This window comes from Bactrocera latifrons, unplaced genomic scaffold (genome assembly GCF_001853355.1).
Source record: "Bactrocera latifrons isolate USDA-ARS-PBARC rearing strain unplaced genomic scaffold, ASM185335v1 scaffold_48, whole genome shotgun sequence".
Lineage (NCBI taxonomy): Eukaryota > Metazoa > Arthropoda > Insecta > Diptera > Tephritidae > Bactrocera > Bactrocera latifrons.
In genome coordinates this window covers 365,562-390,938 of record NW_017537134.1, presented here as the reverse complement: position 1 = coordinate 390,938, position 25,377 = coordinate 365,562, and the positions used below count along the sequence as shown (strand labels likewise).

At 34.3% G+C, this 25,377-nt stretch overlaps 2 protein-coding genes across 3 annotated transcripts in view; one reads left to right on the top strand and one right to left on the bottom strand.

Moving 5' to 3' along the window:
- LOC108973472 (arrestin domain-containing protein 17) overlaps nucleotides 1-25,377 on the bottom strand; it is a 65,786-nt gene that overhangs the window by 8,596 nt on the left and 31,813 nt on the right. The window lies entirely within an intron of this gene.
- LOC108973473 (pyridoxine-5'-phosphate oxidase) lies at nucleotides 409-2,056 on the top strand. 2 transcript variants are annotated; one of them, XM_018940757.1, is made up of 5 exons: nucleotides 409-512; nucleotides 608-664; nucleotides 726-882; nucleotides 945-1,401; nucleotides 1,850-2,056. In XM_018940757.1, coding segments are annotated over exons 1-5 (738 nt in total). In that variant the 5' UTR covers nucleotides 409-511; the 3' UTR covers nucleotides 1,916-2,056. The 2 variants fall into 2 exon arrangements, with proteins under 2 accessions (XP_018796302.1, XP_018796303.1); XM_018940758.1 differs by having other exon boundaries at nucleotides 411-664.

Here is a 25,377-nt window from a genome sequence, read left to right as displayed (position 1 = left end):
GTTAAAAACTGATTATCTATTGAATTAACTCGTTATACTGCGCATCGATTGTAAATCAAAAACAACTCACAATTTCTGATTAAACAGGTTTTATTTCAAATATGTCATAGTTTTATACTCCTTAAAGCCAAATATATTTACAGTTTGCTTAACAGTGTCTGTTATATGCATTAACATCGACATTTAACATGTCTCTGTTAGCTAACTGTTTATGTTAAGACTATAATGTAAAGCAATATGCCTTTTAATTCGCACAGTGTATTCAACTGTACAACGAACAAAGTTTTCAAAAAAGCTCTCTAATTGAAAGCTTAAGCTTTTGGCGTCAGCTGTGCGTGTCCGATTGGAAATGAAAGCACAAAATGCAACTGTCAAAAACAGCTGAAGCACAGAATGGAATTGATTAAAGCAATTGATCTGGTAAACAATTACACAGCAAACAACCGATAAACAAGTCAATCTACACACACACTCAGTTTGTAACAAAACAGAAAAAAATAAAGTAAACAAAAGTAAGTGTTATCTGTCGCAAGACAGCTAAACTCCGCTGTAAATTTAAACAACATTTAACCTTACAATCACCTTTTCTGCGTTTTCAACCGACCAGTGCGATTTCAACAGTTACTGACTGTGCGTAAAATGACAATGTCAGTAAACTTATCAGGTATTCATTACTGCATACGCTGAAAAAGCATGTTTACTTAATATAATTAAATATTTTACAGCGCTCCGCCTGAAGTACCGTGAGAAGAAAGAAGTTTTCCTCGAAGAAAATATCAAAGTAAAGCAACCCATAAAGCTATTCCGCGAGTGGCTAGAAGAGGCGGTGAAAACCGAGGAGCTGCTCGAACCAAATGCCGCTTCTCTAGCAACAGTAAACAAGTAACAAATTTTAATATTTTTCAGATTCTATTAATTGTATTCACATATTGATTTATCTGTAGAGACGGCAAGCCCTCTAATCGCTTTGTGTTACTAAAAGATGTCACCGATGACGGCTTTCGCTTTTTCACCAACTATGGCAGTCATAAGGCTCAAGACATTGATGGCAATCCAAACGTAGCTATGACACTTTATTGGCTGCCACTACGCCGTCAAATACGTATTGAAGGCGTGGCTGAGAAGATATCCAAAGAAGATTCACTCACTTATTTTCATCAACGTCCGCGTGCATCTCAAATTGGTGCCTTGGCTAGCGAACAAAGTTCGCGTATACCATCTCGTCAGCATTTGGATGAAATCGAGAAGGAAATCAAAAACAAATTGGGATCAGATGGCGAAGTGCCGCTGCCCAATTGGGGTGGTTATCTAATACGACCGCATACCATTGAATTTTGGCAGGGACAAACCGATCGCCTACACGATCGCATACAATTCCGCCGTGGACCGGATGTTGAGAAGGTAAGCTTTCATGAATGTTTATGTATGATTGAATTCTCTGGTTTTACACACTGCTATGAAAAAAGTGCAATTTAAAATAATAACAAATGCTATACCGTCAAAATATAGAATTAGATAGTTAGAGCTTTTGAAAAACAACGCTATTGGTATGTTTAAATAGCGCGTAGATTGGCTAAGTGGGGATTATCTGGCGTTTAATTTATATTATCAGGTTCCAACAAGGTCTTTTCATTTTCAACATATTTTTTGCAGACAAAAAGGGAAGCAGAATATTTTTAGTTTCGGAGCATTTGCCCCTGTTCAGTCCCGACGAACTCTTCTTAAATATGTAAAGATTAACTATATTATATAAGTATATGATTCCTCTCCGTTTCTCGAAAGAATTAACTATAATATTTACATATAAATGTATTCAGGCATATCTAAATAGAGACAGTATTCATTTCAGGAAGTCGATGACAAGTTGACATATAAAGGTGAAGACGGTTGGGTCTACGAGCGATTGGCACCATAGATGTGGCGCTAGATGTGGACTGGACATCTTCTCAGATGACACATTTGATGAAGGTGATGTGCTGTGAGGCTAAACTCTAGCTAAGAAAACGAATTTTTGTTTTTCTACTAAATTTTGCAATGTACAATTTTTTATGTACAATTTGAAAAAAATGTGAATAAAATGGGGACACAATTTCATTTAAATCAGCTTGAAAAAAATTTTTAATTACAAGCTTCCTCACCTTATAGTACAAGGCGTATGAAAAAAAAAAATAGGAACTTTCGTTAAAAAATGTTTATTCATTAATGCTTTCGCCTTCAATAGTCCTCATTCGATATTATGTATTTATGCCAGCGCTTCTTCCAGTCATCGAAACCTCAGCGGCTGCTAAAGAGCAAAGAAGCAGTGAATACAGCTGAAAATCATCTTCAGAGGTATGTATGTATATATGAGTGCGTAAATTTGTTTTTTATAAAAAAACGGTTAAAAAACTGGAAATAATCGGTCGTATTGGAGATATGTGATATGTCCGATCTAGCCGATTTCGACAAATCGCGGATTATAATATCATAATGCAATTTCTTTTTAAATTTTATTCAGACATCTCAAAAAATTACGAAAAATTTTTTTATAATTCCTAAAAAACTTCGTCTTAAAATTAAGCTGGCTCGAAAACAGTTTGCAACAATTTTTAAAAGGAACTTCAGGTAAGCTAAAATGTAGTATTCACTTACGGACGTACATACATACATACCTATACTTACTATACTATAACAAAGTGATAGCAATGAATATTTGGAGCCTTAAAGAAGGTCGAGAGTTGACGCACGCTAAGACAAAATTTCTAAAAGTATTATATAACGCACATGTATGGTTATTTTTAACTTAATTAAAAGTTGCCCGTTGGAAACCATTTGTAGTCTCTGATAACACACAAGCACACGGTGTTGCAGAATTGGAAAGATTTGCGAACAAAATGAACGAAAATAGATTTTAGGACAGAACAAATACTAGAAGGGTATGAAAAGGTCGATAATTGGTGCAAATTACTTTGAAGATATTTTAATAATGCATTGCGAATTTAATGCGTAATTGTAAGCTTACTTGCATGGGAAACCATAGCAGCGAACCCTTGGCATTCAAGCACGAATTGTGCTAAATTTGCGTGTGTGATTTAATATTTTTTTTTCCCGTGAAAATTTTATAAGAAAGATCACACGGAGCACGAAAAATGAAAATAAATGTTTGGGGAGCTAATTGGTGAAAAATACAGGTATATTTGCTTTTTGTATGTATTGTTTTGACATTTTGGTGTTTTGCATGTATGTAGGTATTTCTTAGATATTTAAAGATTTTTTACAGTGTAGGTTCCACTAATGCTTTTCAGGGTATACGGAGGAGTTCAAACAATGCTTTACTCCTTCAGTTGTATGCCTGAAACATAAACCACTACCTCACATAGACTGCGACTGTGGCAGGTAGAAGTCGTTGTAGCAGAGGCGTAGTTGAAGTGGAAACATCAAGGCACCCCTCCTCATTTTAAAATGGAGTTTTAAGTACCACAAGGAACCGGCGTTCTAAGCTGTCCAAGTGAAACTTCTATTAGGATCAGTCTTTTAACCCAATCTAACCTTTACGCTCATTTCTAGAAATGTGAAAATATAATTATATAGTATGATATAAACTAGAAGACAGAGAGTAAAATTCAAAAACTAGTACAATGGTTCTGCCGATTTCATCGATTGGACTTGGACATTTCACTTAAAAGAATATTACGACATAATATTAAAAATATATGTAGTACGTATCTCACGATCCATTACAATTAACACAATATTCAGAATATGAGAGCTTGACGATGATATGGTTGAATACTTTGGAACGATTTTATGAAACAATGTCATGTTGTGAGATCACTTGGTCAATAAAAGGCCACAGGGTTCAGTTCCATAGCAATCCTTGCTTAAATTATCACTTGTACGTGTACGAAAGATGTCAATCACGTGTTTTTTTTTTTTTTTTTTTTTTTTAAATTAAAGCGCGCCTATCTTTATCTATCTTTCTAAAGCCGGAACATTTTTCTATTTGCTATTTGTAGTTAAAACGAAACTGATGAGAGGAAGCATGCATATCATATAAGCCCGTGCCGACATAGAATGCTTGACACCATCAGTCTTCCGTCATCTCAACTTTCCTGACAAGAACCTGGATTATTCGCATTGTCGCCTTCTACCCTCGCTTCATTGAAAGTGGCTTTCTCTTAAAAATATCGAATATATTGGGAATCGTAATCTCGACATTTTTACTTTCAGTTTTTCCTAAGTTTTTTGTAATGGAAGTTTCTTCTTGAAGTTAGTGTAAATAACTGTGTACAGGCAACTTGCTGGATAAATTTTGATTCGGAATTTATTTGGGAAATGATAATATTTAGCAATGATTATATTGATTTTATTAATTTGCAAAGGCAGTGTTAAAGACTGAGTAATAGGTAAATTTTCTCCTACCATATTCATCATAACATTTTTGTTTTTTTATCGACAGTCGAGGCTGGTGAAGCTGAATTCGTGATTTAAGATCATTTATTTATTAAACAAATTTCATGCAAATACCTTCAGATAGGGTCTTTACAATATTCTGTGATATTAGTGCTGGTACCTACCACAGTAGGTAGAAGACCATTAAAATAGGTGAAATTTTGAAATTTTTAGACACACTTGGCCTCTTGAATAAAAAATCTTGCTTACTGCCTTTGTCTATTACCATAAATCTTATGGCAAACTGCCACTTTGGCATTCCCGTTATCAAACTGCACATACAAAGAATCTTGATAATAACTAGATGTTATCTAACAAAGCACTAACGGGTTTTAACAATAGTTGCCCAATTTCAATAACGTAAAATACAATTATTATTCCAAGTTTTGACAGTGTGTTTTGCTGTTCGCGCTTACCAGCCAAACTGTCGCCTCAATAGCCTCGTTATCAAACAGTCGTTTTGCTTTCATGTGACACGTGACAAGTTACACAATAAGTAGGGTGGCGGTTTCTTCCGACAGTTGGAGCCACCGTACTCTCAATAACCTTTTGGCAAGTACCCTCGCCATAGTTCTTTCTTTAACGTCGATTTTGCCAAATTTTTGTTTTGCTCGCGATTGATAATATATCCTACATGTATGTATGTATGTACATCGTTGCATTGGTGACGCCACAATGGACGTTTTTCAATTTCCTTACGACAGACAACCGCCGTGGGACTTGAACTATTTATATGAGTGGGTAAATATATGTAAGTATGTTTGGTAGAGTACTATAATAGGAGTGTCTGTAGTGAAATTGTCCTGAGGCAATAGCAAAAGTTTTTGCAAAGAGATGCATTGGCACCTGTGACGGACGCAACGCTGAGGAACATACAGCAAGGGATTGTATGAATAAGGAGAAGAGCTAAAAGAAGAAAGCGTGAAAAGAGAGCAGCAACATGTTTGTGCATGCGCACATAGTCGCCAGAACTCACTGCCTCTTGCTCGGTTTGGGTGCATGAACCTTAGAGACTTTTTCGCTTTTTTACCAACATTAGTACACACTGCAGACATATATATATTTATAAAGCGTGTTAATATTTGTAAATTGTGGGTAAGGGACATAATTTTGCGACAGCGACAGCCGTGTGTAAAAAGTAACACAAAGAGCGGGCACACAAAGAACAAAGCGAAAAGCCGACAAAGTTTCAAAGAAGGATAAGGGAGTATTTGTGTTTTTCGCAGTTTGTTTTTACGAGATTGCCATTTTCCATTGATTTGGAAATGCTTTTTTTTTTTAAACATAAGGTAGTGTTTGGATTGCCACAAACAGTTTAGCTCGTTTATGATTTGATAACTTTTTTTGGATAACTGAAGCCTTCAAAACTTGTTCGCAAATATTCAGGGACACTTCTTTCTCATGACTTCAGTTATAGTCATGAATTCTAATTGCAGCCAGTGAAGAGCATTAGTTTTCTTTTCTCCACTGATTGTAATCTTTGCATAACCTTGCTTCGGAAAGTCCGGCGGAACTCAATCCTTATATATAAGCCAAAAACGTTGCAGTTGACGATCGTGGACTAAGCGCCTCTTAGACTTCGAATACCACTAAAATTACTTTTTTCCACATTCGTTGATATATTATGAAGACCTTAAGATCTTAATATTTATATGTCATCCATTAGAAGAAAATTCTTTGAAAAAACTATAATTTATATCAACTTGTCTTGCCTTAGGCCTAGAAGAAGATTTTCGATAATTTAAGTATAAAATTGATGACACAGCAAAAGTATACTAGATGCAATTAAAAATTTTAGCTGATAATATTTCTTCAGAAGAAAGTACAGATTTTCTTTTATCAATTGTGACCAATTGAACGATTTAGTTCAAATCTAATGAAATAGTGACAACTCTATGCACCACAGTACCAATTTCACCGCGACCCCTCCTTTCTAATTTATCTTTCCTTTTTCCTGCATTGAAAGTGCACAAAAGCAACAGTCACGCGCAGCAACAGTCGGTAATTCCGCAAACAATGCCGAATCAGCATTATTCGCTAATGTCCGGCTTCGCAATGCGGACATGGAAGGCACGTTTTTTCACTTCCATTTTAGCCATTATATTCGTAATTGTTCAAATTATATTGAGTGGGAGCGCAGGCAGGCATCCTGCCAGGTAAACCGGGCGATACGAACGAGAGGATTGCGTGTGTAGAAGAAGCACTCGCAGAAGAGAGTAGTGAGTTGTGTACACCAGCAGTGGCTGGCTTCTTTATTGGCAGGAGTGCACAACACACACATGACAAGTCAGCAGCGTAAGCAAAGGAAGCGAAGTAACAGCAATGAAAAGGCAAAGCTAGACAGTTGCCCAGTGGCTGTAAAGCAAATTTGACTACGATTTTTGTGCTGCTTAGTGTCTTGGTGTTTTCATATACATACAATTTTTTTACAAAAACTTTATGCACTAATTTAAAATAATTCTAAATTAGCTTAAGCATACCTCAAGTAAAAATTAGATTACTGAAATACAATTGCTAAATTGATTGAGCGGTGTATCTGTGCCAAGCTAACAACGGTTTGTGTATGTGTGAATGCTCTACAGCTTATTGCGAGTGAAAATTGTAAAGTTAACTGAAATGGAGTTTTGCTGAATTTCTGCGTATACTAAACCAAAAGTGCTCCCACTAATATAATAAATATAAGCGCACAGATTTTATGTGCTTAGTGCGTGTATGTGCGCCACAAAGTTGTTGTTTTAACGTAACATTTTGCACTGCTAAAAATATTTTCCACAACCAAAACTAAATTAGCTGAGTTCGCCCTAAAGTAGGCAACAAATTGCTTTCATTTCCGGTGGTTTGCATCAGCTGTGAATGTGTTTGCGCACAATATATTGTATTACTGTTCTTCTAAATATTACTAAAACTCGTGAAGTTCACAACATAAATGTAATCAAACAATTGCACTAGAATTATAGCCACTTGACCACGCCTCCCACACTGCTCGCTTCTGCCATTTAGCTTGTACAAAGTTAATGGCAACATAACGAAGTTATAGTTCAAGAGTCAATTACACAAACAAAATTTGCTCATTGACTGCCAACAGCGAAAACCAATTAAAAAGGTTCAATTTTCGGTAAAGACAACTAAAACTGTTTAACACGCATACATATGCGTATGTGTCTATGTGAAAAGGACATTCGGAAGCGAGCGTAAAATGAAGTGAAAAAAACAGCCGACAACGAAAAAAAGCAAAATTCAAACACAGCTGAGCACGAGGCACGGCCACCTGCGGCTGCTTGTCACGTTTGGAGGTACGTCCACCGGCATGTATAGGTAGAAACTACACACACACACACGCGCGCGCACAAAGCACACAGCCATACAAGCGGGTGATATGCACAAATGGCTGCATAATTCGAGGCGCATTCAACGCTGAACAATGAAATCAAAAGGTTGAACTCGGTGCCGTTATAATTGACTTCACAAACGCTGAACAATGAAATCAAAAGGTTGAACTCGGTGCCGTTATAATTGACTTCACAAATTAGATAATACCGTTAAAGCGACGGCTTCAAATTAATTAACATTATTTAACTAATGTCACACAAAGCCACGCGATTGAAAGAAATGTTTGCAAATTTAAGAAAAAAGAATTATTTCCACACAAAAGTGAAGTGTGTATTATGAATATGTTGTTATGAAGAGAGTGTAAAGGTGTTTTTGAAGGAACAAATGGTAGTGTTGAACATTGCTGTAGCATTAGGCAGTGCGCAAATAATAAATTTTGGACAATTATTTCTAGTGTGCACAAAAAATCATAATATTTAGTGAAATATATAAACGGTATGAAAAAAAATACAATTTTATCCCAAAATTGAAAATATTTTTTTATGTTTATTTTTAAATTTAGTTTAGAGAAAAATCACAAAAAATTTAACGTAATTTATAAAAGTTTATTTTAGAATAAACACATTTCCAAAACGCCTTTAATGCAATAAACGGTTGCTTCAGCTTATTTAAAAGAATTAATTTTAATAAAATTAAAAAAAATTTTCAAATATAAATTGTGCACGAATTTAATTAAAAGTATCAGTTGAAAATGTTATCATGTCAAAGACAAAAGAAAAAAAAACATTATAAAAATTTTTAAATAATAGTTTCAAAAGACAGATGGACAGGCTGACAATGCTAAGTCGACTCAGCTCATTATGCTGAACATTTATATATATATTTTATAGGGATCCGCCGTATAAATATGTTCTCTTTGGGGTACAAATATTAAAATCTTCAATAAAAATGTGTAAAAATTCTTTAAAAATATTATTATGTATCAGATTTTTAAAAATTATCTAAGAACTCTCAAAACGCGCCAACCTGTATAATAAAAATGTACTAAAAACAATTTTAAATATTACGAAGCGTTAATTTTTCCTAAAAAAATATATGAATTTTATTTAAACGGAAGAACTTAGTAAAAATTTGTTATAATTGTAAATAACAATATTATTTTGATTTATTTATAGTCAAGTTTAGGTCTCTTGAAAATTGTGCGAAATGTGCGAAATTGATTTAGTAGTTATTAGTTAACATATCTCAATTTTTTTAACTATTTAAACCGGACAAAGTTTTAGTTTAAGCGCTCACTTGATGGCAAGACTGCAGCGAATAAACGCAAACAATTTGAAGCACGCCTGAAGGTATGCTGCATAGTTGACGCATTCTTTTTCAGAGCCCACCAACAACTTCAGCAACAATACGAAATCACTGAATAGATTGCCTAAGTGTAGTTAACATACATATGAAGAGCAAGCGTTATGCTCCCAGCAAATTCTAGCGTAGTTAAAGCGAAAAAAGTAGTGAATTAAATCATCGTAAAGCAATACATACAACATAAAAACAATAATAGCATAAAGTGAAGACGCAACCATAGCAACAAAAACGCAAAAAACGCGAACGTACAAGTGAAATCACACACAAATGCTTTGCACTGCTAAAACTTCTACGAAATACAAAGAAACAGTAAGCAAACGAAATTTTTCAAAAAATACATAAAAGTGCAGTTACTTTTGTGCCTACGTCCAGTAAAGGAAAAAGCTGCAGAAAATCGTTGAAAAATGTCCAACACGAAAGACACTCTGCACGTTGGGTCATACCTTAATTATGGCGCGCATGGTGGTAGTCGCGGGTTAGCCGCTGCGGCTGCGATGGCGTTTGGTCGTGGCAGCGCTGCGAGTAGTGGTCGCAATAGTGCTTGCAGTTCGGGCAGCGTTTCACCCATACCGACGATTGCGATCAGCACTGGCGATGAGTCGTCCGAGTCGGAAATCGAAACGGAGCCGGCGCGTATCTTCCATCGACGTCTCTCTACGAAAAGGAATATTAATGCGGCGGTAAGTGTTGCGCTTATTTGGATGTTCCTCTGGTTTGATGTTGCGTTTATTTAAAGTTTTTGTTAAATTCGTTAATTAATTTATTTTATTTTATTTCATTTTTTTTTTGACATAAAAGAAGAGTGTAAAAGAATAAGATGATGATTGTACATGATTGATTTAACTATGGACCAAGTATGGATGAGAAATTTCTCATTGTTTCTAATGGTACTTGGTTTAAAGGTCTCATTGCTCTAAAATGGGATCGCAAAATAAGTATTTAAAAAGGGCTTACTCCTTCAATATACTTCACACTCTAAAGCATATAAACATATTTATATATATATATATTATATTAATAGAGTAGCAGCAGTTACGACCGAGAAGGTTTTTACCTCCTGAACAGGGTATATTAAGTTTCTAACATCCAGAAGGAAGCGTCGGAGACCCTATAAAGTATATATATAAATGATCAGTATGTTGATTTAGCCATGTCCGTCTGTCTGTCTGTATATATACGAACTAGTCCTCAGTTTTTAAGATATCGTTTTGAAATTTGGCAAACGTCATTTTCTCTTCAAGAAGCTGCTCATTTGTCAGAACTGCCGATATCGGACCACTATAACATATAGCTGCCATACAAACCAAACAATCGGAATCAAGTTCTTGTATGGAAAACTTTCACATTTAACAAGATATATCCACGAAATTCGGTATAGATTATTTTCTGAGGCAACAATGTAATCTCCGAAGAAATTGTTCAGATCGGATTACTCTAGCATATAGCTTCCATACAAACTGAACACATAGTTATTAAAAGAAATGCACCTGTGAAGGGTATTTAGCTTCGGTGCTACCGAAGTTAAGGTTTTTTCTTGTTTCACTTTTCATTATGACAAATTTAATTCTATTATTTATGAATTTAAGTTAATTTAATGCAAAAAGGCTGGCAATGATTTGCGTACCTGAGGTTGCTCATACGCCGTGGCATACAACTTTACTACTTTAAAGCACATATCACATTAATTTAATAACTATTACATAAATTATACGCACACACAGCAATTTTATCTTTTCCTCTTACTGCTTGATATAAAAACGTATGCCAATGGAATTTATGTTGCAAGATAGCTAATTTGATAATAAATACCATTCCACCGCTACAAAAGTTATATTTTAAACATATATTTCTTTGAAGTTACTGCTATACAGTTATTTTCAATTTATTAAAGCAATGAAATTGTTATTAAATTTAATATGTTTAAAAATTCTAGTGTTTGTATAATGATAATGTTGACTTCGTAGCAGGGAAACAAATATATGTGAAGTAAATTTTTTTCTGATAGAAATTGGCGGCAAAGAAAGCGTAATCGAAAATAGTCAGACCCATTTTACAGCAAAAGATAAACCGCATCACACAAGTCATGTGAAAAAGCTAAAATCTAGCAACTGGTGGTTATATCTTGAATATAAAATTCTACTTCAGCCAAAATATATGTTTTTCTTGAAAACTATGCCAAGTTTTTCAGTTTATCTATTACATGAAGTATCGTATATACAAGGCTTTGTTTTCATATAAATTCATAGAAATTTGGAATGGCAACAGCACGATTTTGCATCATGCTAAGTCTAAATTTTAGAGTTTTACTAAAAATAATAGTTTCATAAATATTTCAAAACTTATTTAAGCTACCCTGAAAGCGCCTTATTGCAAAAATAAAAAGAAGAAAATGTAAGAAAGCTCTTCATAAAAGAGCTTTCATCTGTATTTATCTGTTCTTACAAATTTGCTTTATCTGCTGAAACATTCATCATTATGCCACACACTGCCGCCTTCGGCACGTACTTATGCTGCTCATCTGTGCGTGTCCTTTGGCATTATGTTCGCTTTCTTGATAATGCTTCATGCTCTCTGTTTTGTAATTCACACGTGCACTACGCCTAAAGTTCGCAGTGAGTAAAGGGGAAAAGAGTGCCACAGATGAAATGTCAATAACCGGAGAAATACCTATTTGTATGAGTGTGATGGTTAGTAAAAGTTGTAGCGTTGAAGAAGATGAAGATGAAGGAGAAAAAGATGTAGAAAGATAACAAATAGAGATGCTGTTAGTATAGAAAGTTTCCAAATAACCGATTAGGATTTTTAATTTCTCAATTATACCTCGAATATGCTTTAATACTAGTATCTGTATCTGTAATAAAACATATTATAGTTACTAGGGGACCCGTCCACGCTTCAATAATCCTAATACTACCATCTATATGATTTATATTACTTTGATTATAATTATTAGTTAATGAGATATAACATTTTTGTGAAGCATCTTGTGTTAGTTTACAAAAAAATGGATCATTAAACATTTCGTGTGTCAATAAAGCACTGCTTATTGGGCGAAAATACTGTTGTTACTAAAATACTTGTTTAGTGCCGAGTGAAAGGGGGCAAGTGATGACAAGATTTGGCACTCTTTGAAATGTAGAGGTAAAAATTTCGCTCAATCAAGCTATAGAGTTTAGTAAGCAACAGATACTATGAGCAACAAATAGTAAGACTTTGTACATAATTTTAAAATTTATTTATTCAACAAAACCTATGTCGAACTCGCATGCAACAACGTTTCGATCAATTAAAGACATTTCCGACATTCGATGGAAATAGGTAAACATTCCTGACGTTTACTGAGCACACTCAACTTTACCTACAGCCAGTATGCTTGAATGCTTATTGCCAGGACATCGATACTGTGCTGTGTCTGTTGTCGCCAGTTCAACAAAGCCATGCCCATGTCACTGTCAGTGTCAATTTCGACCCAATTTGCATATGAAAGGCGTCGGTCAGTGCTGCTCAATGAAAATACCAGAAACTGTCACAAACATTCAACTCAGCAACTGACTGAATGAATTAAGGCTACAAACACCAACAAGCAGCAAATACCAGTATTTGCTCACCTTGTTATAAGAGCACCCTGAAATGATGTTTTACAGGATATTTTTAAATGCACAGAATTTTCAGAATTAATAGATAATGTAACATTCAGAATTACATTTAAACTACGTAGCGACATTACATTATAAGTTGACCGAAAACAAAAAAACAAAAAAAAAAAGTGTTTACTTCGTCTAAAAAACTTCATTCCGATTTTGAGCAGCCAGTATATATTCCATATCGGTTTCGAAAAATAAGCAGCTTGTTGGACAGAGAAGAATGAGAGCAAAATTTGAGACTGTTATCTCAAAACCTGAGGGACTAGTTCGCGTAGCTCATCATACTAATCACATATATTTACATATATGCTATTTACAGAGTCTTCGACGTTTTATTTTTGGGAATGAGCACTATGATTATTTACATATCATAGTCAGCTAAGCGGTAGATTTTCAGCTTAACGTAGTTAATACCAGTTGCCATCGCAATTTTTACATCTAGATCGGAATTAATCCAGAAGAGATACTAAAAAATACCTTACTAGACTTTTCAGAACCACACTACTAAATATAGAGATAAGCATAGTTGTTTATATGTATACATTTAGCAACAGTCCAGAAACATAATTTGTCATGACTTCGCAGAACATTCGCAAACACCCATCAATTAAGGTCATTTTACGCAAGAGCCCAGCACAGCATGTAGTTCCATTAGTCTTAAATAATTAAATTAAATCGTGGAAAATTCTATTATGAATAACTTTGCATTAAGAGATATTGATGTGGGCATTTTAACAGTAGTAGGAGGGAAATTATCGTCTCCTTAATTATGTTTTGTGTGTTATGTTTACTTGACTATTTCAGCGTCTAGGTGTAGTATCTATTAAATGTTTAAAGTCTAGATATTGTGGTACAAAACATATACTTACTCATGTGATTGTTGTCAATATATGTTTTAATTTTTTATTTCGCAATAACGTTTATTAAAAACTTATAAACTTATATGTAGTGTTAACTTTTTTCCAACTGTACACATAGAATATATGAATACATACCAACATACATATACATTTCTATTCTGCGAATGGCAAACAGTCAATCATCGTTGCGCTTTTCAATATATGCAATTGGATCGGGCTTTAGCGCTATTTACTCAGACCGATGATTTGACTGCGCTTGTGTTTACACAAATGGCCAAAGCAAATGGGATGCTCACACAGCGATTTAAACCTAAATATTGAAGTAGAGGGCCAGTAGGAAAGTTTTAGTGTCAATTGTGATAGAGTACAAAAAAATTTTAATTTCAAATACTCTCAAGAATTGTATAATATCAAGACAAAGTGAAAATAATGCTTCTATGGTAAATGAGAAAAATTTCAGAAATCACCCAAAACTATCTCAAAAACTTGTTTTGAATATTTGAACATTAGCGCTAGTCATCTCGAGTCGATAAATTAATAAAGAGATTTTTTCCTTAGATAAGAAATAATATTTTGATATCAATAGATGTCGCTCACCTCAAGTACAATCCCATGGATTCTTATACCGACACAAACGTTTTCGTCTTTATTCATAAATAAAATTTTCTCTGTTTTAAATAATTTATTACATGAATAATAGTATTAAATGTATACCTATTTTTATTTACTCGCTTCCTACTTGGTCTCCTTCACCTGTTTTGCTCACACGAAATATTTGCTCGAAGTTGTTTACCCGTTTACCCGCTTGGTGACTTTGCCAGCCGCGCTTCTGTTTACTCTACGCTCTTCTACTATGTCCACTCATTTAGCAACTGCTTTCAAAGCATATTCACTTCCAGCTCAGCGACCCCTTTTGATTTGTGTCAATTTGTGCTTTTGTTTTTGTAAAGTCATAAACTTTTCTCCAACCCCTCATTCTCGCTGGAAATGCTTTAAATGCATTGCGAACGCAAAAGGAAATTATTGACATTGAAAATATTAAATATGGCATGGCATTACTCTCTTTAGCAATTAAAAAGTTCGTAATTTTCTAGAGCCATTAAATTTGCTGGCTCATTTACTTGGGCCGTAGAATGCGTACACCCTGTAAGTAAACCAACTAGTTATAAACTAGACGCGCACTGTTGTTTTCTGGTACAAGCAACTTTTTTCTTATGTGTTGCTGTCTGACGAGATATTAGATTTCGGTTATAATATAACAGTTTCTTACTGATGCACAACAGTTACCTAACTGCTTTTTAAGCTCAGGAGAGGTTTTACTTTAAGTTTGCTCAGCTGTTTATTGTAAGAATCTTTTTCAACGATCTAGCATTGTTGCTCTTCTTTTCTGTTCTGTCTTATGAACCGGTATAAGTTCGTTGATTTTCCAACCAGTTCGGTTTTAGTTGTTATCAGGTATGATTCCTTTTGATCTTTTACCATGTGGTATATATAGAGTGTTTTTGTGTGTACGTATGTATATGAATGTATGTTTGTATATAAGCATGACAAATTTAAAAGCTGGCTCATAAGCATTTGTGTACTTTTCAATTAATACTTTATCAGGAATTACGATCTGGTTTTTGTTTGCTTACTTCCATTTAGGCCACAATCAAAGAGGGTTTCCTGCTAAAACAGATATGGTCATTTCAGCGTTGGCGTCGTCGCTATTTTCGCCTGAAACAAAATAAATTGTACTACGCCAAGGATATTAAGGTACGTCAATTTTCTACTTTTTAATGAAGGCTTAACTTTATAAGGATATGCATATTTAAGTTAAATATAAATTTGAACATTGAATTTAAAAATACATACATATATGGTATGCATGTGCCGAAGTTCATGATACTTTCGATAAAATATGTGCAGAAACTGTCTCAGTAAAATATCTGATTGTTTTAAAATACATGCAAGATACCGAGTAAGTTAACCAATTATCAATTTCGTATCATGGTGCCCAACTGAAAGGGATTACAGTTCAATTTCTTTACCGCTATAGCATTTCGTGGTAGTTTATTTTATATTTTTTATATTACAAAATAAAAAAAAAAATCTTACTTGAGCTGCATTTTGAACCACAAAAGTGTGAACCTGGCATTAAACGCAATTACTTAAAGACATTTCTAATTTTTCATACTCCAAACACTCTAAATTGTATAACTCGATATATCAATAAATGTATACATTATTCCTATTTTATACCTTTTAAGTAATTGGTTTTGTGAAACGTAAGAGAGCAAATAAATCACTACAATAAACTACTATAACTTAAAATAACAACAGCAACAAGACATAACATGCAACATCACCTACAGGCATACAGCATACACAGCAATCTGTCATAGACACAGCATCAACCAGCTGAAATTTCCAGTGGCAGCCGTGGTATATAGTCACAAATTGGATTATCACGCACATTTTGCGAACTTCAAAGAGCAGAAATTTCCAGCCTTCACGTCTATTCCATCAAGCAATTAAGACTAAGCGGTTGCTGCTGTGGAGCAGGCGTTAACTAATTTTGTCTTGTTGCTATAATTTGGAGAGCAAATGGCGTCTACGCAACTTAATAATAAAACAATTGAATGGTAATATAATAATAAAAGAACTAAAAGCAAATGTAATTTTGTTATGGAGGTACCTGTATATGAGATTGTGTGTCTCCTCGTTCACTAATAGGCACTTGCGAACTTCAAAAAAAACTCGAATTGGGTTTATGAAGCAAATCAAAGAAAATTTGCTCGTTATCTCTTCTGCACTTGCGGCAATTGTTAATTCAATACATAATAAAGAATAAATTTTAAGTTAAAGATGGCGAATGATACGTTTTCAAGTTCATCTTCGGTAGTGGTTTTGCAGCTGAGTCATTCCGCGCTTGAATGCATTTAGATTACATTCGATATACATGACATATGTATCTAACGCGATACGCGAGCCGCTGAGACTATGCCTGCGCGAGTACAAGGGAGGGCAGTTACAGGGCGGTGTTTTAACAAGAGCTTTACGTATGTTTAAGTAGTATAATAATTTATGAGCAATTTCTATTGTAGCTGTGGCTAAGCTTCATACAGTGAGTACCCATTCTCCGAATTCAAACATAATGCGCGTGTATATTTATAATTTCATTGAAATGACTAGTTTCGAAAAATTACTAAACTAACTTACGTAGGATTTACGTATATTTGTAACATAGCTAACATTTGTTTAAATATGCATTAAAATATATAAAACAAACAATTACATCGAAATGAATTGTGAGCGGAGCTCTAAAAACTATAGTATTTTTAAGGTTACTCATACGCCCCTGCAATCCTCACATTGCACGCTATTTTCTAATAACCAGGTCTTCGTTCTCCTAATTTTATTAAAATAACTCACACATTGGCGGATATATGAGACATTAAGTCAACTGGACGGTCGACATCTTTATATTAGGTACCAGGTATTATTTTGGCACCAGGGCATGTTATTGTCAAGAAAACCTGTTCGCTGAATTTTAGTAATATACCTCAAAGTGAGAACTATATTTTTTACAAAGTATAGCCTTACGCACCATCGTCCACATATTCGGACTAAAACACTTAGAGTGCGATTTTGAAAATTTTTAGACTCGATAAGGCTTGTAGTAAAGGCGGTATTTCTGCTGCGTTGGAGCTTTATTTATGCTCTGGAAAAGGAAAGAATCACATGGAATTTAAAATTGTGTTACATGCGAAGTAGGTGTGGTTGTAGCTCGATTGCGCCCATTTTCACAATGTGACATAGGATCGTCAGGATTATATTCTTTACTAAACTTGATCGAAATTGCTCAAGTAGGGCCGGAGATATATTCTTGTACCTAAATGTGTTCCTTCGCATGGATTTCGACTCGTTTCATCATCCTGATCAATTATTTATGTACATATAGTACATATATATAAACCTCTATCCAACTCGATTACTTTTTGGGAGACAAGCAACCGTTAGATGATAAACTTTAAACTTTCAACATGTGGCGGGAGTAAAAAGAATTTAAAAAGTCAAATTTTAAAAGCAATAACAACAAATTCTATGAATAATTAATTTAACGGTTTCATTCGAACTAGTAACAAACTTTAAACTCTCAATTTCGCAAAGGTAATTTCAATTAGTTTAGGAGTCGGTTTAAACACTAATCAGAGCTGCCTTGTAAACTAGACTTATATAATCCCTTGTTCAGCGCTGGCTCACAGTTCATCATGAACATGATTCTCTGCTAGAATTTACTATGAAGTGTGGACTGAAATCATAGAATGCCCCAAGGCATGTGAAAATGAACAAAACAAAAGCTGAAACGTAGAAAAACTCATAAGCAGAAAAAATGAAAAATTAAATGCGAAAGTTGAGGCAAAAAAAATAAAACAAAATAGTGAGCAAACTGCAAAAGCGTATGCACAACTCAAGGTCGTAAAAGCATTAAGAAATGTTTAGCACTGTTTTTTTTTTTTTTACATTGCATTTCAGTCTGCATTGTTGCGGTGTGTCTGTTCGTTTTTAAATAAGTGAAAGGCATTAAATATATATGGATGCGTATATTATATCACTAGAATTATTCCTATGTATAGCTTAGCATAGTGAGAGCTTTCAATTCATGCAGTGAATATGTTTTGTGTTCTTTATATAGACCAGAGTTGCAAATTCTGTATGTATGTATGTATATAGATTAAATTCGAGCACATTTGTTGCATGTGCATAATTTTATGGTTTGATAAAAACGATTTAACACATAATCTAAAAGGACACTACACGGCGTATACGTAACCAAAATTACCGCCAATGCTATGCGAGGCTGTAATATAAAAATTTTAATGTAAACGCAATTCCTGGTCTTAAAATTTTAGGAAAATTTTATCCATAACAATTCGCTTAGAACTCTTTAACAAAGAATTATATAATTAATTAATATAATTAATTAATATAATTTATTTATCATGAAATTATTTCGCGCCCTTGTGCTTATGAAAATGTGTAGAAAATCCAAGTATCAGAAAAGCGCTATAAAAATATACGCTTAACTTTGTTATTTAACGAATTTTGTGAATTTTTCTCTGAACTTAAATATAGAGCAATTTTAAATAGTAAAAGCCACATCAACAAAACTAGCACAAGAGATTGTTCAGTGTCCACTGGTCACGAATTATGCAAACATATCAATGTAGTTCCAAGTCAAGTGGTTATGTCAATATTTATACCTATATTTTCAAGCTGTTTGCCTAAACTGTCTGTGGTATAAAGACATATAAGTATATATGTTTTCATGATAGACAATTAACGTATGGTTGTCATCGAAAAATATGAGCTCTACATGTCGCAACAAAAAATATAGTAACATATTGCCAATGCTCGCTATATATATTATATATAAAGTTTCGTTTCCTGTCAAAAATAAATATGCATATTTCATCTAAAAATATTGCACAATATATGCGTAGAAACACAATTTACCACTGAGACAAGGCAAGTCTACGAAGATAACCTTAATTTAACAAAATAATTTGTCGTTAATTATTATTGGAGTATTGCGCACCATCGCCACGGAATAATAAAAGAAAAAACCGAGCACCACATTACAAACGCAATATAGTGTCTGACACCTGCCTAACCTAAAACCATAAATCACTATTACCCACTCAAAAGACAGACGTATTGAGGGAAATAACGCGGATATGAGAGCTTAAACTAAGCACTCAGCGATGGTATTGAAGTCATAAAAGCATGTTATGCTTGAACGGTGTTTTCATGCGGCGCTTTATATTTTCTTAACATTTGGAATATTGACGCGAGTAAGCGTTTGTGCGTGTGTAGACCGTAATTTGTTGAGCTTTCGCGAAAAAGGGCACATCTTGCAAACACGTACGGCAAAAATGTTATAGGCCTAACATACATACACATCGACGACCGTCGACTATTCGGCACATGTGCAGCAAACAAATACTTCTTACGCCAATTCGCACACACCTACATATGTACACAACAGCACATTCATTGCGCTTTTATAGTCACCTCATCTTTCGTCCTTACTTATTTTTTGTGCTGTCAGGAAAAAATGCGGAAACGTGCACATTATTCAGCTGGCAGCGTTTCTTTTATATATCTCCACACACTTAAACATGTGTTGTAGTACTTCTCGCTTTGAAAGTAGTAACTTATGTGTACCATTTGCACTCACAGTAGGCCACTAAGTTTTCAGTGGCATTACAAGCAGACGCAATGTCAATTTTAGTCGAATTGTTGTTGAATTTAAATTTTTATATGTTTATTTGCACATACAGCCACAGCCAGGTCACATTACGTACGTTCTGGAAATTTTGATTTACACTAATGAAACAATGTATATAACGGAGAAATGCAGAATTTGGTCGACCATAAAGGTATAAATATAAAAAAAGAAAAAAAATATTTAAAAAAATGATAAAATTTGATTAGAAATACGAAAAGACATTTTCGACTACCCAATATATTAGGACTTTTTACCTGCGTAACCATAACCAATTTCAGCCAGCTACTCGAAAATTTACTATAACTTAACTCTTTGCTGGTATTATGTCTCCATTTGTATACGTTTGAAACTACATATTTATTCACCTACTTCTATATGTCCGTGAATAAACTGAATGTGTGCATACAAACGTACGCATTTACAAACGAACAAACGAACGTATGTCCAGCAAAATGTAAATCGGTACTTTGCCCTCGAAAGCAGCTCGATGTGGCGGAGTGGTGAGGCAAAAGTGCAAAAAGGATTCACCAAGCTGATGTTGTGATTGTTGTTCTTGTACGGTTACAGAAAACCGTTATCCTGCTGCTCACGCTCCGCTTCTTGCTTTCTTTACTTGGCGTGTGTACTTATACGTAGTTGTTGTAATTTACGCACGCTAACATTGTTGTTGCAACGAATACACCACACTACAAAAGATAAACATAAAGCAGCGGAAATGGGAGCGCTGTGCGAAGTGCTTAACAGTTTTGACGTCACGCTTATGCTCGGAGAGCAATAAAAGTGCGAAAGCTTTGCGAGAGTAATGTAAGCTTCGGTTACTATGGTGACGCTTGGAAACACTCGAAGAAAAAAGTTAGTCACCGATTTTTGAATGCAATAAACTCTTTTAGCATTGGATGCATATATTTTTATTTCCAAAATATCCAATATTAGGCTGATAGTTTTTTTAGTATGCAGTCGGCGACAATACCGTAAATACAATAAACGCGGTGAAGATGCCATCCTATCCAAGTTTTGTTGAGGTCACAAAAAATAAGAATTTATCTTACTAAAGGAGACTGCGGCCTTGAATGTGTATATTGCAAAACGATTTCAATGTCTTTGATCATCAGTGGGACATATTTCAGATAATATTAACAATCCAGACTTATGCAGGAAGACACCCAGGCAAGGCGGACATTTAAAATAAGTATCGATTTACCTCTGCTTCAAAACTTCAAAAGAAAATCCATGGCGTTATGGAAAGCGCATGTACCACTCGGACAATCCAAGGTAGATTAAACAACAAGAGTCTGAAACTTTACAGAACCGCTCTCTGCGAATATGAGGTCTAAACGGTAAGATTGTATTGAAAATAATTTTTATCAAAGGGTAAGGCAGAGAAATAGACACCTTTTTTCAGATGAACGCGTGTTGTGCACTGTAAAGCGTTCTGTATACATAGTGATCTAGGAAGCGGTATAAAGTCAAAGAGTTGGCCTTTTAATAGTCCTTAGAGGTTCTTTGAATGCAGAAAGTTAAAAACAAAATTATTTTGGAAAGAGTTGCTCGAACAATAAAGGAGTTCTGTGAAATCACCGCAAGCTAAAGTTATTCTAGTTAATCACATTGTGAGTGGCAATACTATCAACAATTCAATATTACATTCAGGTCTATTATAACTTACATAATATAATTCACTTTAAAAAAAAAATAAAAAAAAAATACTTAAAAATAACTGTAATTAATTAGCTATTTGGCAGAATAAATTCTTAGAGTATATACAAATGAATTGTTCCAACTCAAACCTGCTTCAATTTACAAAATAGTTGCTATATAGCACTTAACTGTATATACAGTACAACCGCCGTATAATTATTGCGCTCAGCATCTTCAATCACATGCATATATTATATGCTCTCATTAAAGAACCATGTGCTCTGTACACGTCATCGTATCCTGTTACACCTGGGCATAGCAGCGGATCGATGTAAACATAATAAGTGTAAAATATAAACGCAAAGATAGCGCAGCTGCTGCACACGTGTTCCAAGCTGCTTGTATACGCGCACTTTTGCCGCCACTGCCAGTCGGTCGGAGGCAAGAGCTTTCAACGACACTGAGAGTGTGGTGAATTTCGTTCACGCGCCTATAAATGCACGAGCACTGCATGGCGTGCGCTCAGTTCAAATTCACATACTGTACCTACAACTTGACAAATAGAAGAAGCTAAATAAAAGGATATAGATAAAAAAAATAGAAAAAAAAACCTAAAAAAATTTAAAAAAAACAAAATGTTGTATCTTTTGAAATATATATGTATTTTTGTAATATAAGCAAATCTATATGTTTAATTTAAAACTTGAAACACAATTCAGTCAATAAAAAAGTTAAACAAATGTAAAAATATATATATAAAAAAAAACATATTTATATGTTGTGTCTTTAGGTAATTAATATCTCATATAAATCATGAGAATCTACAAAAGTACCGTATCAATCCGTTAGGTTGTATGCTACTCTCAACATCTGTAGCCTGTAGCCTACATCTAGGCGTTTACATTTAAAGTGACTAAAAGTGCTGATATAGATTTGATTATCATCTTGTGCCCTGCGCGCTTGTCGGTGCCAGAAGTGTGCACTAATGGATGCGAGTTAATGTGCACAGCGCGCCGCCTCGGGCCATTTTAAGGTGATGCAAATAAGAGAAAACATTAAATCCGCCGACATTTCAGGCAGCCTCTAAGTGAAAGCAAATATACAAACATAAATAGAAAGTGAAAGTGAAAGTGTAGAAAGGCAACAAATCTGGCTTAACATACACAAGCAAATATACCACATATACATACATACATACAAATTTACATTTTTCCATTAAGCGAAAATATAGTAAATTTTGAGAAGAATTGAGTGGCGCTGCTCACCTAACGGCCATCTATTAAAAGTTACATTGTTGGGAGAAGAAAAAGATTAATCAGTTAAATGGACTTTCAAGGTAAGCAGCTGATTTTAATTTTCCTTTTCTTTTTGTGCCTTCAATCACCTGCAGTAAATTAGCGCAATAGCACATATTTATATCAAGAGAGTTTTGTAAATTTAGATATAAAAAGTCAATTGAAAATTTAAAATAGTTCCCTTCAAGGATGATACACTGATTACCCTCCAACTTTTCAACACACACATCTATATGTCTGGAATATAAAGAATTTCCAATTAAAATTATCTCAAATGGCAATATTCTGCTTCACTAATCAGCCAAATTTAAGTTGGTTTCAGCTGTTGCAATAACTTCTAAGCTCATAATTACCAACTACCTTATTACAAAAAAATAAAAATAATAGCAAATTCCTCAAGAAAACTGTTTAGTTAAGTATTGGCAGCGCACCTGCTAACCAAAAATCGCAATATTTAGCCGCCAACTTATAGTATGTTCTTATTAAGCTTTAAAGCAAAGTAACATTTTAATACGAATGACTCACTTTTTCAGCATTTATTACAATAAATTTTCCGTTCTGATCAAAATACACGCTGAATTAAATTCTTCCGCAGTATATGAACTGCTTTGCTCGTGCATTCGTTAGAGACTAACACTGTAATCATTTTATCTGGAATTGCAAAGAGTAATTCTCCATTTTTCCACCGCAATTTTACGCAAACTACAAGATACTTAACTCGTCGGAAGGACTCGAAAAGTACATTGTGTGATGTCAGCAAGTTTTAAGCTTCATAAGGTCATATCAGCACTTCTATACAGTTGACTTTCTTTTTTTGATGTGCCTTGCTTTGCTTTCGTTATTTTATTATTATTACTATTAAACCGCTTAAAATCTTTACTCACGTAATTTAATAGCGATTATCATTGATTTCACATTTTGCAACACTGTCAATTTCTGGACAACGTAGTTGCGTGCCTCGCGATCTACTTGAAAATCAATTGAAAATTTCTGGCACGTACGCACACTTATATACTTAAAAACCTTAACTGCGTATAAACTCTTAATATTAGATTTACTAAATCTGAACTACCTCAGTAATATCTACTTTTGATTTCAGTTGATTTAAAATTACACAACCCTCTAAACATACAGTTCAGCCCCTACAAAACGACAAGGCCTACAGCTGACAACAAAAACAGTTACAAAGTCATAAGCAAATATAGAAGTTAGTTACCAGCCGGCACAGGTACAAAACACCACACATACATGCATACAGCAGACATTATGTGTGGCTCCTAAAGTCCATTTCACAGTGATTTATGGGTATACAAACTTGCAACATTGTTAGCAAATTGCATATGCAACGTGAGTCACTCATATTCAATAGGGCAAGTGCGAGTTGATGTGAAAGGGATTCACTGCGGCCCAGCTTAGTTACACAGACTGAATGTTACTCATTTAACCTTTTGTGTGTACGGACCAGCTATGGATATATGTTAGTCAATGTCTATGCGCTGTAAATGCAAATTGTAGTTGTGTTTGTAAAACATCATGTCTTTTGTATGTGGACTTGATTCCATGGACAAGTGTAAGCCAAACAAGGTGGAAACCTTTGCAATAAAAAAGAAAAGCTGTAAAAAAAAGTAGTTTAAAGTGTTTACTTAGACCTGTATACACGACCATGGTAAGAGTTTCGTCAAGGATGTGTGCGAATTTATTCTAAAATAATTTGGTTTTTGTGAAAAGTCTCTTCACTTTTCGTTGAACAATTGTTTCATTTTAATTCTTTAATAAAAATAATATTCTTTAATAAAAAGAAATGAAAAGATTGCACCTAACCCAAGTAAATGTGTATTTTTCTAAATAAGAACTCACTACCACTTATTGTTCGAATAACATCAAGCCACCCACCAATCTTTTAAAATTTGTGTTAAGGCTTTATATTAGTATTAACATTACTATAGTCTGGCATAGCGTCGTTCATGTTGCATATTAAGACTTTAATACAAATATTCGCATACATGTACGTACATATATTGATAATATGTTCCATCAGTATGGCTTAATTTGTGCTCCAGCTGCTACAAATGACATCTAAATATACTATACATTATTATTATTTTTTTTTGTTGTTGTTGCTGTGCTTAGTGTGTGCTTATTCAAATGTTTGCTAAATTGCTCTCAATTATTGTCGCAATTGGTTCATCATCGGCACATGCTATAACCACTACAGCAATCAATAAAGCGATATTAGGCTCAAAACTGAGTTGGTACATAGGTAAGAGTTAAGATGGGTGTGTGTAATGCGTATTCGATTACTGGATGCCTTTTAATGCTTTAATGCTATGCTCAGACTGAAGTACTGCCTTATCCCCATAAGCCAGAAGCGCAATAATGCTTACTCCATCTTCTTAGTTTACAGATAATCTGGTCTGAAGTATTTGACATACTATGTATATATTTATATCGGGTGATTTTTTTGAGGTTAGGATTTTCATGCATTAGTATTTGACAGATCACGTGGGATATCAGACATGGTGTCAAAGAGAAAGATGCTCAGT